Genomic DNA, 14185 nt, shown 5'->3' with positions numbered 1-14185 from the left:
AAAGGCCAGCCTGGTCTACATAGTGAGTTCCAGGATAGCTGGGGCTACAGGGTGACCCTATCTCAAAATGACCGGAAAAAAAAAAAAAGAATCCTCAGGAAAGGTGTGCCTAGTTATCACTAATTTACAGACTGCAGAAGAGTCAGGCTTCTCTGACAGTGGAGATGTGCAGATCACAGGACATAATGCGGCCTCAGAAGAGACAGCAGTATGGTGGACTTTCCACCATATTTGCAGAATGTTTGTTTCGCACGAGGACTGTGGTTATCAAAACAGGTATAGAGAAGACTTTGAATTCAGAAGTAGTTGCTCAGGGCATTCTCAATTCTAAACAAGATCCTGAAGTTTAGCTGCAGGTTTCACACAAGCCAGATCACTTCTCGTGCCACAATAGACATAGATTCCTGCTAGCTCAGGGAGGCTGATCTGAGGGAATATTCTTGCTTCTGGGTTGAGAAGACTATCCCCATGCTCACCTTGACCAGGAGGATGCTAATACCCACCCAGCTCTGCTCCACATGCACAGAGAGGGAGCAAGCCCCTCATAGCCACGTGGAGCTAGGATACCAGGGTTGCATCCTAAGGATATATAGAATAAATTCACTCTAGCTATGCTGCTTCTCTGGCTAAGGCTAACAAAACAACTGACTTCATGTACAGAAAAGCTTTCAGGGAAGAGAGCAAGAGTAGCTACGCAAAGCGAGAGCCCACATTGACAAGAAGACAGGTATAGGCTGTGAACATTCGCACAGAGGGTTAGGGCATGGGGAGCTTTTAATGGATTTGCTTATTTACCACTGAGAAAAAAATTAGAATCAATAGTTGACATTCAGGTGCTACTTGAAAATTACAGTGGAACAGTTCCTTATCAATACAAAAATGTGTTATAGAAGGTACATTTTGATTTGAGAGACTTCAGGATAAAGAATGAAAGTATATTTTCATGTTTAATGTGTAACAATACGTGTATGTGTGTTGTATATATTCATGTGTGTGTATGTGCATGTGGAGGCAAGGTCTTCCTCAATCATTCTCCACCTAATTTTTTGAGACAAGGTCTCTCTCTGGGACCTGAAGGTCACCAATTAGGTTAGACTTGGCTGACCAGCAAGTCCCAGGGATTGATCTGTCTCTTCATCTCCCCCATGCTAGAATTACAGGTGTGTGTCATTGTACCCAGCTTTTTATGTGGGTGCTAGAAATCCAAACTTAAGTCCTCATGCTTATAAGGCAAGCATTTTACTGACAGAGTAATTTCTCCAGTCCATGAAATTAAAAACCACTTAAAGAAGACTGAAGCACACTTGGCATGTTCCTAGCAGTGGGGTTACTCAAGGATATCTCAGAGTAACAAAAGTTTCCTCTCTTAGGTTGCTGCAGATACTGAAAGCTGTTCAGGTGTGAGACCCACTACTGAAGGAAGCTAAGGTAACCAAAATATAAAATTCACTTCTTACGCTGAGACTGTGAAACCACTTTGGCGCGACTGCGGCCCCGACTGTCGGAGGGTGTGGAGACGACATTGGTGGCACTCCCAGAGCTTTGCCGTCTCGTGCGGATCCGACCTGGAGGATACAAAACAGTGTTTTCATAACATTTTCAGTAAGTGTGACGTACTTAAGAACCACACAATGAGCACAGGGCACTGATGCGGCCAACCACGCAGGAAGCAGAGGCCTCTGCCAGTCAGGTCCCCCACAAGAGACACCAATGTAACCACAATAGGATGAATAGGGAGAGTGTGTTTAAGTTCTCTACGGGGCTTCTCTGGGTTCAAGAGAGCACAAAATGCCTCTCTGGCCATTAGCCAACCAGAACTGGATGTGGCAGAGACAACCCCAGCATCTGTAGAGCTTGCAAAGAGGAATGCAGAAAACAAGCTGTAAGGTTTGAAGAAGATTCAATAAAGGGTAGTAAGGACCAACAAAAGCAAGCACAGCATTAAAAGAGAAAAGAAAAAGACTGGAACCCTTGCTTTTTTTTTTTTTTTTTTTTAAAGATCCTTTCTCTTTTTATATGTATAAGTGTTTTGCCTGTAAGTATGAAAGTACATCACATGCATGCAATGCCCACGAAGACCAGAAAAGTGTATCAGATCCCCTGGAACTGGAGTTATGGATAGCTGTTAGCCATCATATGGGTGCTGGGAATCAAACCCAGGTCCTCTGGAAAAACAGCAAGTGTTCTTAACTGCTGAGTCATCTCTCCAGCCCCATGATGACTTTGGGGGGGGGATGGGGGTCTTTTAGAAACAGCATTTCCCTGTAGCCCCAGCTGGCCTGGAACTCACTATGTAGACCAGGCTGGCCTTGAATTCACAGAGATCCACCTACCTCTGCCTCCCCAGTGCTGGGACTACAGGCATGTGCCACCGCACCCGGTTTCCATGATGACTTTTAATAGAAGCTTAAAAAAATGAAGCTGGGCATGGTGGCACACACCTGTAATCCCAGCACTTGGGAGGCAGAGATGGGAGGATCAGAAAGACTTCTAGGTCATTCTTGGCAACACAGTGAGTTTGAGAACCAGCCTGGGCTACACGATACCCCATCTCAAACCCCACTTTCCAAGACAGAAAGAAAAAAATAAAAGACATATAAAAAATTCTGTATATTTACTAAAATGCTATATTATTTATCCTAGGAATTATTATCTCTGTCAAACTGGAGTTTTCACAGAGATACATAAAGCAGCTTTTCAGTGTATAAACAAGAAGAGAGCAAAACTGGGAAACCAATCTGTCTGGTGTCACACACTTGGCTTTGGTGTCTGTCCTTGCTAGATGGCTGGCCTACAAGTACCTCGGTTTCCCTAATTCACCCAGCAAAACCCAAGTAGGCAACCAAGCAAAATGAAATTGAAAAAGCAACCTATTTAAATGTTATTACAAGCATTTCTTGTGTTATTGTTACTACAAAATAGGTCACATAAAAACCTTTTTTAAAAAATGAACATCTACACCCATGCAGCCTGAAGAATAAAATCCCTCTTGCTGTCCCATTTCCTCAGCATTTGGTAACATGATCCTAAGGCCAGTTTCAAGATTCTCTCCAATTTTTTTTTCTGTAAATATTTATATACATGCAAGAAATATATGCCATTGTTTTGTATATTTCCAAAGTTAGAATTATAACACAGGGTACCTTCTATAATAAAATACTGTTTTACTCAACATCTTATTTGTGTGGGCACTTGTGGAATTAATTTTTCTATGCTGGCACTGGAGAGATTTTATTTTTTCCATATGACTAATTCTCAAATAAGCTTCCTTAACTCTTTTCTTACTAATTTACAATGCCACGTCTTCTTTCCAAAAACTTAGTGACTTTTTATCCTCATTCAAAGGTGCTTTGTTATAAACAGCATTTTTATTAAATTTTATTTTTGTTAATAATTTTATCATTGATATACATTGTATATGTTATGCTACTGATGTACATTTACATGCTTGTATGTGCATACATACACATATACATATATGTGTATGTATACACACATACACACACACACACACACACACAACTTTGTTTCTTGAGACAGTTTTGCTGGGCAACCCAACCTAGCCCGATACTTGCAATGCAGTCCAGGCTGGCCTTGAACTCGCAGCAATTCTCCTGCTTCAACTCCCTGAGTCCTGGGATTTATAGATACATGCCACTATACCTGGCTTTTAATCATTACACTTCAATCTTAAGTTTAGAATCTTTGTTAAACTTTTATTAATGTGCAGGTAGAGTTGGGGTTATCCAAACAGAATATTACCTATAAATAAGATATCAACAGCTTCTTTTCAAACCACTTTTCATTTCTTTGCCTCTGTTGTCTTGCTCATGTAATACAAAGTGAAACAGAAGAAGTGAGGGTAAGTACTGTTGACTCAGAAATTCTGGGGCTGAGGGTATAGCTCAGTGACAGAGGGCATAGACAAGGACTTGGGGTTCAGTTCCCTTCATACACATATACCAAAAAAAGATGGGCAAAGGTCCCTCTTGTTCTCTTCTGGTGAAGTTACCTTCTTGCTTAATGAAGCAGGCCATGCACATGCAGGGCTTACTTCCTATCTCTGTCCTGCAGAATCATTCCAGCAATTGGCCACTGGCCCCAGGGTTCAGCCAGTAACCTGGGTATGGAAGTCAACTTTGCCACCTCCTACCAGGGTCCTGAGTTGGCTGCGGTCTGAAGCTGTTGTGGCTGTATGGCTTATTCCATATTGGCAGGCTGTTCTCAATTAGGAGGATCGTTTTGGCTACAAAATTCTATGTATTGCACTGACTAAAAAATTCAAGTTTCCTATTTCTTTTGCAAACCATAGGTAGTGATTTTACACCTATGGTAGATCCTTAAGTCCTCAATGGCTCATTCTGCTTTGAGTACTTTTCTTTGAGTACTTTTCAAAGTTACATATGCTGTAACTTGGGCCTACAGACTCCTATTTGGCTGATTTTAATCTGTGGAAAGTCTGAAGAACAGATCTGAGAGTGACTTCCTCTATGAAAATTCAGTGTTTGTTCCTGCCCAACACTCTTGGGGATAACACAGACTACTTACTTAATTCTTTGGTATGGGATTTTTCAGGTAGCAGAGACTGAAACTTCAGCTTAGTATGAAGTTTCAGTTATAAAGTATTAGGGAAGATTGTTCTCTCTGTGAATGACAAAGTTAAAAGAGACAATGAAGCAATTTGAAGACAGTTTTTCCACCTGTCCACTATGGATATATGGCCCCTTGCTGATGCCAGCTGACTTCACACCAGTGTCTCTCACCTCTGGTGAGTTCAAGGTTCTGTTTCCTGTCTATCCTGTGACTCACACTGCTATGACCTCAGGACAGCCTTAAATGACCTCTTGGTTTTGAAGGGAAAGCAGCATGGTTTGAAGGGCTTCTGGGGAGTTGTAGTCAGGTACATGTTTACTTCACAGGTAGAGTAAATTTTCTGATTTGATTTTTCCTCTGAGTTGGCAATACTACTCTAAGTGCCTGAATATGTTCTGAAGAAATGATGTAAAATATTTTGTGCTCTTTAGGAGAAATCAATGCTACTCAACAGATGCCCAAAGCCATAAAAATAGAATTCAATTGTGTACTGTGACCAAATGACAGAGATGGATAGATGTGGAAAAGGGGAGAAGATAACAGAAAGAATACAAAGAACTATGCACAGCAATCAAAGAAAAATTCTAGACCCAGAGCTGCACCAAACATATATAACTGGAGAGGAGCAGACACAGGAAACAGAACTGTAAGAGGAGTGAAAGCCTTCAACAGTCATGGACTAGAGAGAATATTCAGATTTCATGGCTTTTTAATACTGCTGCTACAATTTTATTTTGTCATGTTTTCATTCCTCTAGAAAAGATTCCCAAGCAGTAGAGACTGAATCTGTGTTCTAAGTTCAACTTGCAGGCATGGTTTCCTATGTTCAGTTCAGCCTAAGGCCAATTTCTTAAACTGTAGCTACCACAACTTAATGTGAGGTTTATAAAAAACAAAAAATTAGGAACGATGAAAAAGGTTTATGAACAGTCAACAACCAAAAAATGAATTCAAAGTTAAACTTGTACTGTAGCTTCTGGCAGGGCTTGCCCGTGCTGCACTGGGAGACACAACACAGTCACTCTGCACTTCTGGTGTGGCCACAGCAGACAACTCCAGTGAACATGTTCAGGAACATCGCAGATTCAAGATTGAGGTGTGCTATGAATCCAGTGTTTTTCTTGTATGTACAAAGTTTCCTGCTCTTTCAGAAACAATCATTTTATTATAAAAAACAAAGACTTCACATTATCATTATCCCTCAGCACTCAAGTATAAATTAGTCTATCTTTGTGGTGTACTGTATTAGAACATTTGATTTAAAGATTGCTGTCTGAGTTTCCTACAAACTAGATCAATGAATCAGCTTGGGGTCAGGACAAAATTTGCATTGATTCAGGCTCTAAACATACCTGTACCATCTTGTACTATGTATTTATATGGAGCAGTGTTCTGGACATACACTGCTATAAAATCAAAACATCAATAGATTCTGAAAAATGTTGAAGAGGCTCTATGTCCAGAAATACCAGTTATTCAGCCAAGATCCCAGTCTTTATATAAAAAATAAACAAGCTCATTTATCTCAGTACTATGCAAATTTCTAGATTTCTAGCCCCTAAATTTCTAGATTTTTGTAAAAATTAATGTAAGTCTTGGGCTGGAGAGATGGCTCAGCGGTTAAGAACACTGGTTGTTCTTGCAGAAGACCCGGGTTTGAATTCCAGCACCCACATGGCAGCTAACAACTGTCCGTAACTCCAGTCCCAGGAGATCCGACAGCCTCTTCTGACCTCTGCAGGCATTTCACGACAAGAGTGCACTTACCTACATGCAGGCAATACACGCACACACATCAAATAAAAATAATAAATTTTTTTTTTTAATTAAGAAGTCTGGCCGGGCGTGGTGGCGCATGCCTTTAATTCCAGCACTTGGGAGTCACAGGCAGGTGGATCTCTGTGAGTTTGAGGCCAGCCTGATCTACATAATGAGTTCCAGGTCAACTGTGGCTACAGGGAGACCCTGCCTCAAAAAGAACAACAACAACAAAAAAAATTAATAAGTCTTCTAGGTCCATCTCAGTTCTCACCACCCTGGGACATTGAGGCATGTTTTTCTGTCCATCTGCTTTGCTTCTCACTGCTGGGATCCTCCACACAGACCCGACACCTGGACGGAGCCAGAATGAGAGCCTGGCCTCCTGTCAATCTTGCTTCCCACAACTCCAACCCTCAAAAGAACAATGTCTTGTGTTTTTAATAAATGTAAAATAAGTCTAGCATTTTTACTTCCATAATTAGACACACTTTAAAATTGTATAAGGCAAATTACTTAAAATTCAGAGTTTTTAGATAGATAGCAATATTAAATGTTTTACTTCCCAGTAAAATCAAACTAAAATTTAATTTATTTTTCCTGGATGGCAGGAGAGGCTAGTCGTATAATCTTAATTAAACTCACCAACTAACGTGTGTGTGTGTGTTAGCATGTGTATGGGCACGTGCAAGTGTATGACAAAGGTTCCTCAATCACTCTCCACCTTACATACTGAGACAGTGTCTCTCACTGAACCCAGAGCTTGCAAATCCAACTAGTTTAGCCAGCCAGCTCGTCCTGGGGAGTCTGTCTCCACTTCCCCAGAGCTGGGGTTACAGGCAGGTCACCGTGCCTACATGGCTTTTTATGTGGATGTTGGAGATCTGAATTCCAGTCCTCACACTTGCTTGGTGTGGTGGTTTGAATGAAAATGTCCCCCATAGGCTCCAAGTGTTTGGACATTTTGTCCCCAGATGATGGTGCTGTTTTGTGGCTCTCCTGGAGGAAGCACATCACTGGGGGTGGGCTTACAGAGTTTTTAAGCCTTGCTAGATCTCCAGTCACTCTCTTCTCTTGCTTCCTGTGCCTACATGATGGTGTGAGAGCTTAGCTTCTGCTCCTCCTCCAGCCACCTCTGCCACCATACCTCCCTACCAAGATGGACTGTCATTCCCCTGGAACCGTAAGTTCAAATAAATTCTTCCTTCTATAAATTGCTTGGGTCAGTGTTTCTATCACAGCAACAGTAAAGTGACTAATACACTTTGCAAGTGCTTTGCCCATTGAGCCATTTCCCTTAACATGACTTTTGACTTCAATTTAATAACACAATTATCTGCTCTATGAAATAGAGTTGTTGGTACCCACAGGCCACTACAGCATTGTAACTTTTCATTTAAAATCATTATTTTGCAGAAAATACCGATAATGTGTCTTCTAAGTGTATTTTCTTTTACGAAACAGCTCAGTTCTAGAAATAAAACTGAGTTTCTGTTTTTTTACAAAAACTATTCTTCTCAGTCGTAATTGTCAGAAGTTCCTTGGTGTATATAGTATGAAACTCCTAAAGAATATGCTTTTTCTCAATCACTGTGATAACGAGGTTGCAAGAATACCAACATATTGCCTGCTAGGAGAAAACCTAGACCTGTAACTGCTAGGCAAATGCTCTGGGTTTCAAATGCTTTGAAATCCAGTCCTTGGTTTTTCAAGACACAGCCTTGCTATATATATGGCTCAGATTGACTTTGAACTTGCCGTATAACTCAGGGCAGCCTTAAAGCTGATCCCTCTGCCTCTACTTCCTAAGTGCTGGGATTAGTCATATGCCACTACTCTTGGAACTCTGACTCCCTTGGTTGTTACTTTGAGACAAGGTCTCACTATGCAGCCCAGAATAGCCTTGAACTTGCCACAATCCTTCTGGCTTAGCCTCCCAAGTACAGGAATTAAAGGCATTGTGCCACCACTTCCTGTTTGGGTCTGAATATTTGATGGAATTATCTGTCCTCTTGTTTCAGGGGTTAGAGATTGTAAAATATTTAACAGATTTACTAAAAAACAAAACAAAACAAAACAAAAAAGACCCAGGGCTGGGAGTGTAGTTCACTGGCAAAGAGGTTGCCTTATTTTCACAAGGCTCTGGGATCAAATGAGATAGTTTGGTAGATAAAGTACTTGCTCAAATGTGAGGACTGGAAGTTTGGACCCCCAGCACACACATAAAAGCTGGGTGGGCATGGTAGCTGCTTACAATTCTAGTACTTGGGAGGCAGAGATGGGATCACCAGGTCAAGCTTGCTAGCTAGACTAGCCAGAATCAGAGAGCTGTAGACTTAGCAAGATACCCTACCTCACTCAATAAATAAGAGAACAAATGAGATAGACACTAGACATCAGCTTCAGGCCTCCATAAACACTCACGTGCACACACACTCATACGCATGTGACTATATATACATACACAGGCAAGCACAACATACACAAAGCAGATGAGAAACCCTGAGGAGGGCACCTTGTGGCATTGTTAGAATAGCAAATAGCAACTGGTCAAGACTATAAAATCCCTAGCCTATCTGTTGAAAGATCCACCTTTCCAGTTTCACTGTTCAATCACCTGGTGATAGGACCACCCCAAGGAAGGCAGGTTCACCTAAGTTATGCTAAACAGATGGGTGGAATACCTGGTGCATTAATGAGGTATCTGAAATCCCTCCTCTCTGATTGGCAGAACTAGAAGTTCTGCCAGTCATGTAGAAAGTCTGCCCACTTTTCTGAACTGGTCAGAAAAGTGTTATTTTTCCTTTTCTTCTTTATATCCCTTTTCTAAACATGCTTTCTTTAAGGCTTTGGGGTGCCCCTAGCATCTTGTATTTCTTTACTTTTTCTCTAAAGCTTCCTTCTCCCAGCCACATGGCTGCCAGTCAACCACCTATCTGACCCCCATGCAGGCACTAAACCTGCATGGCTTCATGGCTTTCTTTCCTTCTCTACTACTCCATCCTCCTCTTCAAGGCAGCTGCCAAGATTATCAGCTCACCTGCCCTGAGGATTTTTCTTTAAAACTATAACAAAATTGTAAAAGCTCCCATTTGGGTCCATTCTTAAATTCTTTTATGAATGAGACTAAGAACCCTCTAGAGGACATTCTTTTTCCCTGTTTCAGTGTTCCTGTAGCAGCAATTCTTAATCACTGCTGACTGCTTGTTTTTACCATCACCAGCTGTCTTAGTTTCACTGCTCAAACGACAGAGAAACAGCCTTTCCACATAGAGATGAGGACACTCTTGTCCTATCCTCATCTCTCACTATCACAAAGGACTCAGGTTGGCCTGGCACACAGACACACACTTACTGTCCTCCTCCTATAAAGCTCCTATTGTCTCGTTCCACATTTTCTAAAAACAGATCGCTCCATCATTTCCACAGATCACTCCGTCATTTCTTCTGTCTTGAAGGAAGCCAAAAAGTGACTTGGTATCTTGCCTAGTAATTCAAAGGACAATTCAACTTGCTTCAGGATTGGGTAATTGGTTTAAAAAAAAAAAAAAAAAGCTGGCTGCTCTTAGAGGACCTGGCTTCTTTTCCCAGTACCCATTATGGTGGCTAACAACCACTTGTAACTTCAGTTCCTGGGGTTCAGCATCTTCTTCTGGCCTCTGAGGGCATTTCACACACGTGGTGCACTTATATCCATACAGGCAAAACACTCATACACATAAAATTAAAATATATATATATATATATATATATATATATTGGTCTTTTTGAGACAGAGTCTCCCTGTAGCCCCAGCTGGCCTGGAACTCACTGTGTAGACCAGGCTGGTCTTGAACTCACAGAGATCTGCCTACCTCTGCCTCCCAAGTGCTGGGATCACAGGCGTACGCCACCAAACCTGGCTAAAAATAGGTAATTTTTTTAATCATAAAAAACCCCAAAGAATTCTTAGAGAGGGAAAAAAAAATCCTTCTCCCCACCCTGCCCCCTGTGGTTGTCTAGGATGGAAGTCTGTTTTCCAAAGTTTTCACATTCCTGTAACCTTTGCAGCAATATGTCACCTTACTTAATTATCACATGTATTAATTTTCACTTAATTGTCACCTGCGTTCTGTTTTGCCTTTTGTTTGCATTTTCCCACACATGAGTATAAAAATCCTCCAAAACTTGAACAAGGGGTCTGACTCTTTTGATTTGTGGGTCAGTCCTGCTAGCATCAAATTAAACTTCCTCTCCTCATCTGAAAGGAAAAAACAACTTTCCATTTCTTATACACTATTGTATTCTACTTCTCCACTTCCTTTCCAGCTAGGCTAAGGAAACACACTGCTTCTTTGGGGGGCCAGAAACAAAAGTCTCTTATCAGAAAACACAGAAAATAATCATTTAGCATCATGACCACTCGCTCTGGTTAACATTAGCCATTAGGTCCTTAGCTGGACAGAAGCTTCTTTGTCACCTTTTCATTTCACAAATCTGCTCCGTCTTGGGACTCACTAGTGAAGCTTGCTGGAAATTCAGAATCTCTAGATCCTTCCAATTTAATTACATCTTCAGGGGAAACACCTAGGGCCACTTTTTTTGTTTTAAACAACCATCCAAGTAATTCTTTTTATTTTTATTTTACGTATACAAGTCTAATGCCTGCATGTAGGTAAGTGCACTGGTGCTGTACAATGCCCTTGGAGGTCAAAGAGGGCATTGGATCCCCTGGAACTGGAGTTACTGACAATTGTTAGCCACCGTGTGGGTGCTGGGTCCTTTGAAAGAACCTGGGTCCTTTGAAAGCACAGCCAGTGCTCCTAATCGCTACGCCATCCCTCCAGTCTCCCATCCAAGTAATTCTTATGATGAGATATGTCTTTGAAACATGGATCTTGGGATTATGTTCATCTTTTTTTTTTTTTTTCAATGTTCATCTTTTTAAAAATTCATTCTTTGTGGCCGGTGAAATGGCTCTGCAAATTGAGGTGCCTGTCACCAAACCTGACAATCTGAGTTCAATCCCCAGGACCCACATGGTGGAAGGAAAGAACTAACTCCTACGAGTTGCTCTCTGACCTCCACATGTGTACACATACACACACTTAAAACTTTTAAAATCCACTCATAGCTCTGACTTTCTGTGCGTCTGATGACTAGAACATAGACTGAAAAGAAGTACACCATCTAGAGATGTAGCTCTGTTGCCAAAATGCTGGTCTAGCACACTAGGAAACCCTGGGTTTGATTTCCAACACTGCAAAAAGTCAGGCATGGTGGTGCACGGCACGCTGGAGTAGAGGCAGGAGGACCAGAATTTTAAGGTCATCCTCGGTTACATGGAGAGTTTGAGCCCAGCATGGGCTACATGAGACCTGGTCTCCTAATAAAACAAACACAAAAGTATACATAAGGGCTGCTAGGGCTGGAGAGATGGCTCAGTGGGTAAAGTGCTTGTCATACAATGTGACAACCCAAGCTCAATCCCAGGGACCCACATGGTGAAAAGACAGAACTCACTCCAACAAACTGTCCTTTCCACTCGTGCTGCGGCATGCATCCCTGCACTCACACACACACATCATACACACACAATAATTAACCAAACAATCAAGTTTTAAAAATAAAAAAGAACTAGCTTGCTGGAACCTAGCCTACTTTACGTGCTAGCCTTTTCATAGTATGAGAATGCGCAGGCTGTTCTTCACTGTTAACTGAACGCATTATCTTGGGGTATGGGTCCCAGGCATTGCCTTAAGCAGAGAAGCCACCTCTAAATTCAATGTTTGAAGCATTATCCTGTTCTCTACCTCAACGGTCAGGGAAAGGATGACCTTGTCCAGCAGGCACTAATCAAAGACCTGTGCGAACTGAATAGGCTATGTCTCAAGCTCAAAGGCAAGGCAGAAGCTTGGGAAGAGCTTCCTGGTGGTAGCCTAACATGCCAGTGGAGGGGTGTGCACATGCCTATTTCTCTCTGTGATGTGGACTGTAGATCTCAGCACAGAGAAGGCCCCCATCCCATGGATGGCAAGGGGTTCAAAGTGAGCAAATGAACAAATGGGCATGTGGCATTGACAAATAAAAACATCACATAATTGAGAGGAGTCTTTGGGGAGAGTAAAGCATTATTCAAAAATGTCCTCATATCCCAGATAGAAAACTTTTACCAGCTTTGAACCTGAATAATTGACATGGACATTTACTTTCAGAACAGGAAAAATGATCTCAAGAGGCCCATAAAAGTACAAAAAGAAAAGAAAATGAGCCAAGTGTGGCTTGGGGAGCAGCAGCAGCAGCACACAAGGTAACATCAATACATTCCCCCCTCCGCCCCAATGTGGCAAACACAGCACACTTCAGTGCCCTGATTCACAAGAACAAAGACTAAACAAGAAAGGAAGAGCTCAGGTAGAGGGAGGGCCAGACCCCAGTGGAGACAGAATGGAGAAGAGGGCAAGGACAGCATGCAACACATCATGCAGGGACTTGTGAGGACAGGTGGGCACTGGGCAGCACTTGGTGGGAACAGAGGACCAGAGCGAGAGACACACCTCAATCACACAAACAAACCGCTTACCCTCCGCTTTAGTGGTAGTACCATCTTTAAGCAAATTAAAAAACAAGGGAGGGATAACAGGGAACAGTTAGTAACATTCAGAAAATTAAAAAAGCAGAATGTTATTAGCTACTAAAAAAGCAAAATGTACAATTTAAAACAAAACCAAATGGGAATGAGTTCAACAGCAAAGCAGAGTCGGAAGCTGGTTATGGGCACCTTCCTAGCGTTAGCTCAGCAGTATCATGTGGTTTTGCTTTTGGAAAACAGAACAGTGACCCAGGCTGTGCCACTGTAGAAAGCATGACTTGGGGTCTCTGTTTTGACAACCGTGTCATCCTTGGAAAAGTTCCCTTTAAAATTCTAACAGGAGGCAGGAGTAGAGGAGGTACTAAAAGTTCAAGTTCCATGGAGTCACCCCAAGAGCAGAGGCGAGTGAGAAGCTGCGAGGCTGTAGCAAGGCCTATCCCAACTACACGCCCAGCAGCAGCGGCAGCTGTCACGCTCAGTACCTGCATCCAGGCCTACGTACTCCAAGTCTTCCCTCATGTGTCTGGACTCTAGAAGTTTGGAAAAGGATTATCATTTTTAATGCTACCTTCTGCAGTCAAGTGTCACTGGTCAACCTAAGAGACCACATCACATTCTCAGTAGGAGTATGCACTATTCATTCTGTGTTTGAGGGGACATAAGGAAAAGTAGAGGTGGTATTCTCAGGGGGGAGGGGGAGAGAATCTTCAGTGTGCCAGTCTTGTCTGAAGAGGTGACCCTGAGCTGAGAGTGTCCTCAACACTTCTCAAGGTTCAGCTGTCTGTCATCCCAAACTCCTGAGGCTTTCATCAGTACTGGGAGACTCTACTTCAGGCCTCAATTAAACACCCCAGATGTGCATAGGGAAACAAAGACCCTGAGTACTCTAAAGGCTGGTGTGGAAGCAATCAAACAAATGCTAACTGAAAATACTAAAGGTGAGCCTGGCATGCTGGTGCACACCTTTGATCCCATCACTCAGGAGACAAAGGCAGACAGATCTCTGTGAGTTCCAGGCCAGCCTGGTCTACATAGTAAGTTCCAGAACAGCCAGGACTGCATAGTGAGATCCTGACTCAAAACAGAACAAAACAAAAAAACCAACAACAAAAGAAAACTAAATGTGGATCAGAAGTATTGAAACCCAGGTACGTACTTGGATGGGGCTAAGATTTACACAACTTACTCACCATGGGAGGGAAGAACCATGACTTCTCCCCTGCTCAATCATTATAAAGCAAAATAACATCCTAACACTTGTAC

The 14185-nt window shown here is 42.2% G+C and overlaps 1 protein-coding gene across 1 annotated transcript in view; it reads right to left on the bottom strand.

The window, feature by feature from the left end:
- Nucleotides 1–14185, bottom strand: part of Clasp1 (cytoplasmic linker associated protein 1) — a 289328-nt gene that overhangs the window by 103489 nt on the left and 171654 nt on the right. Inside the window, exons 20-21 of the mRNA XM_029562400.1 lie at nt 12914–12937; nt 1458–1565 (exon numbers count right to left, since the gene is read on the bottom strand). Of these exons, the coding sequence (XP_029418260.1) occupies nt 1458–1565; nt 12914–12937 (132 nt within the window). The remainder of the gene's footprint in view (nt 1–1457; nt 1566–12913; nt 12938–14185) is intronic.

This window comes from Nannospalax galili, unplaced genomic scaffold (genome assembly GCF_000622305.1).
Source record: "Nannospalax galili isolate Female #2095 unplaced genomic scaffold, S.galili_v1.0 scaffold633, whole genome shotgun sequence".
NCBI lineage: Eukaryota > Metazoa > Chordata > Mammalia > Rodentia > Spalacidae > Nannospalax > Nannospalax galili.
This window is presented reverse-complemented; position numbering and strand designations above follow the sequence as displayed.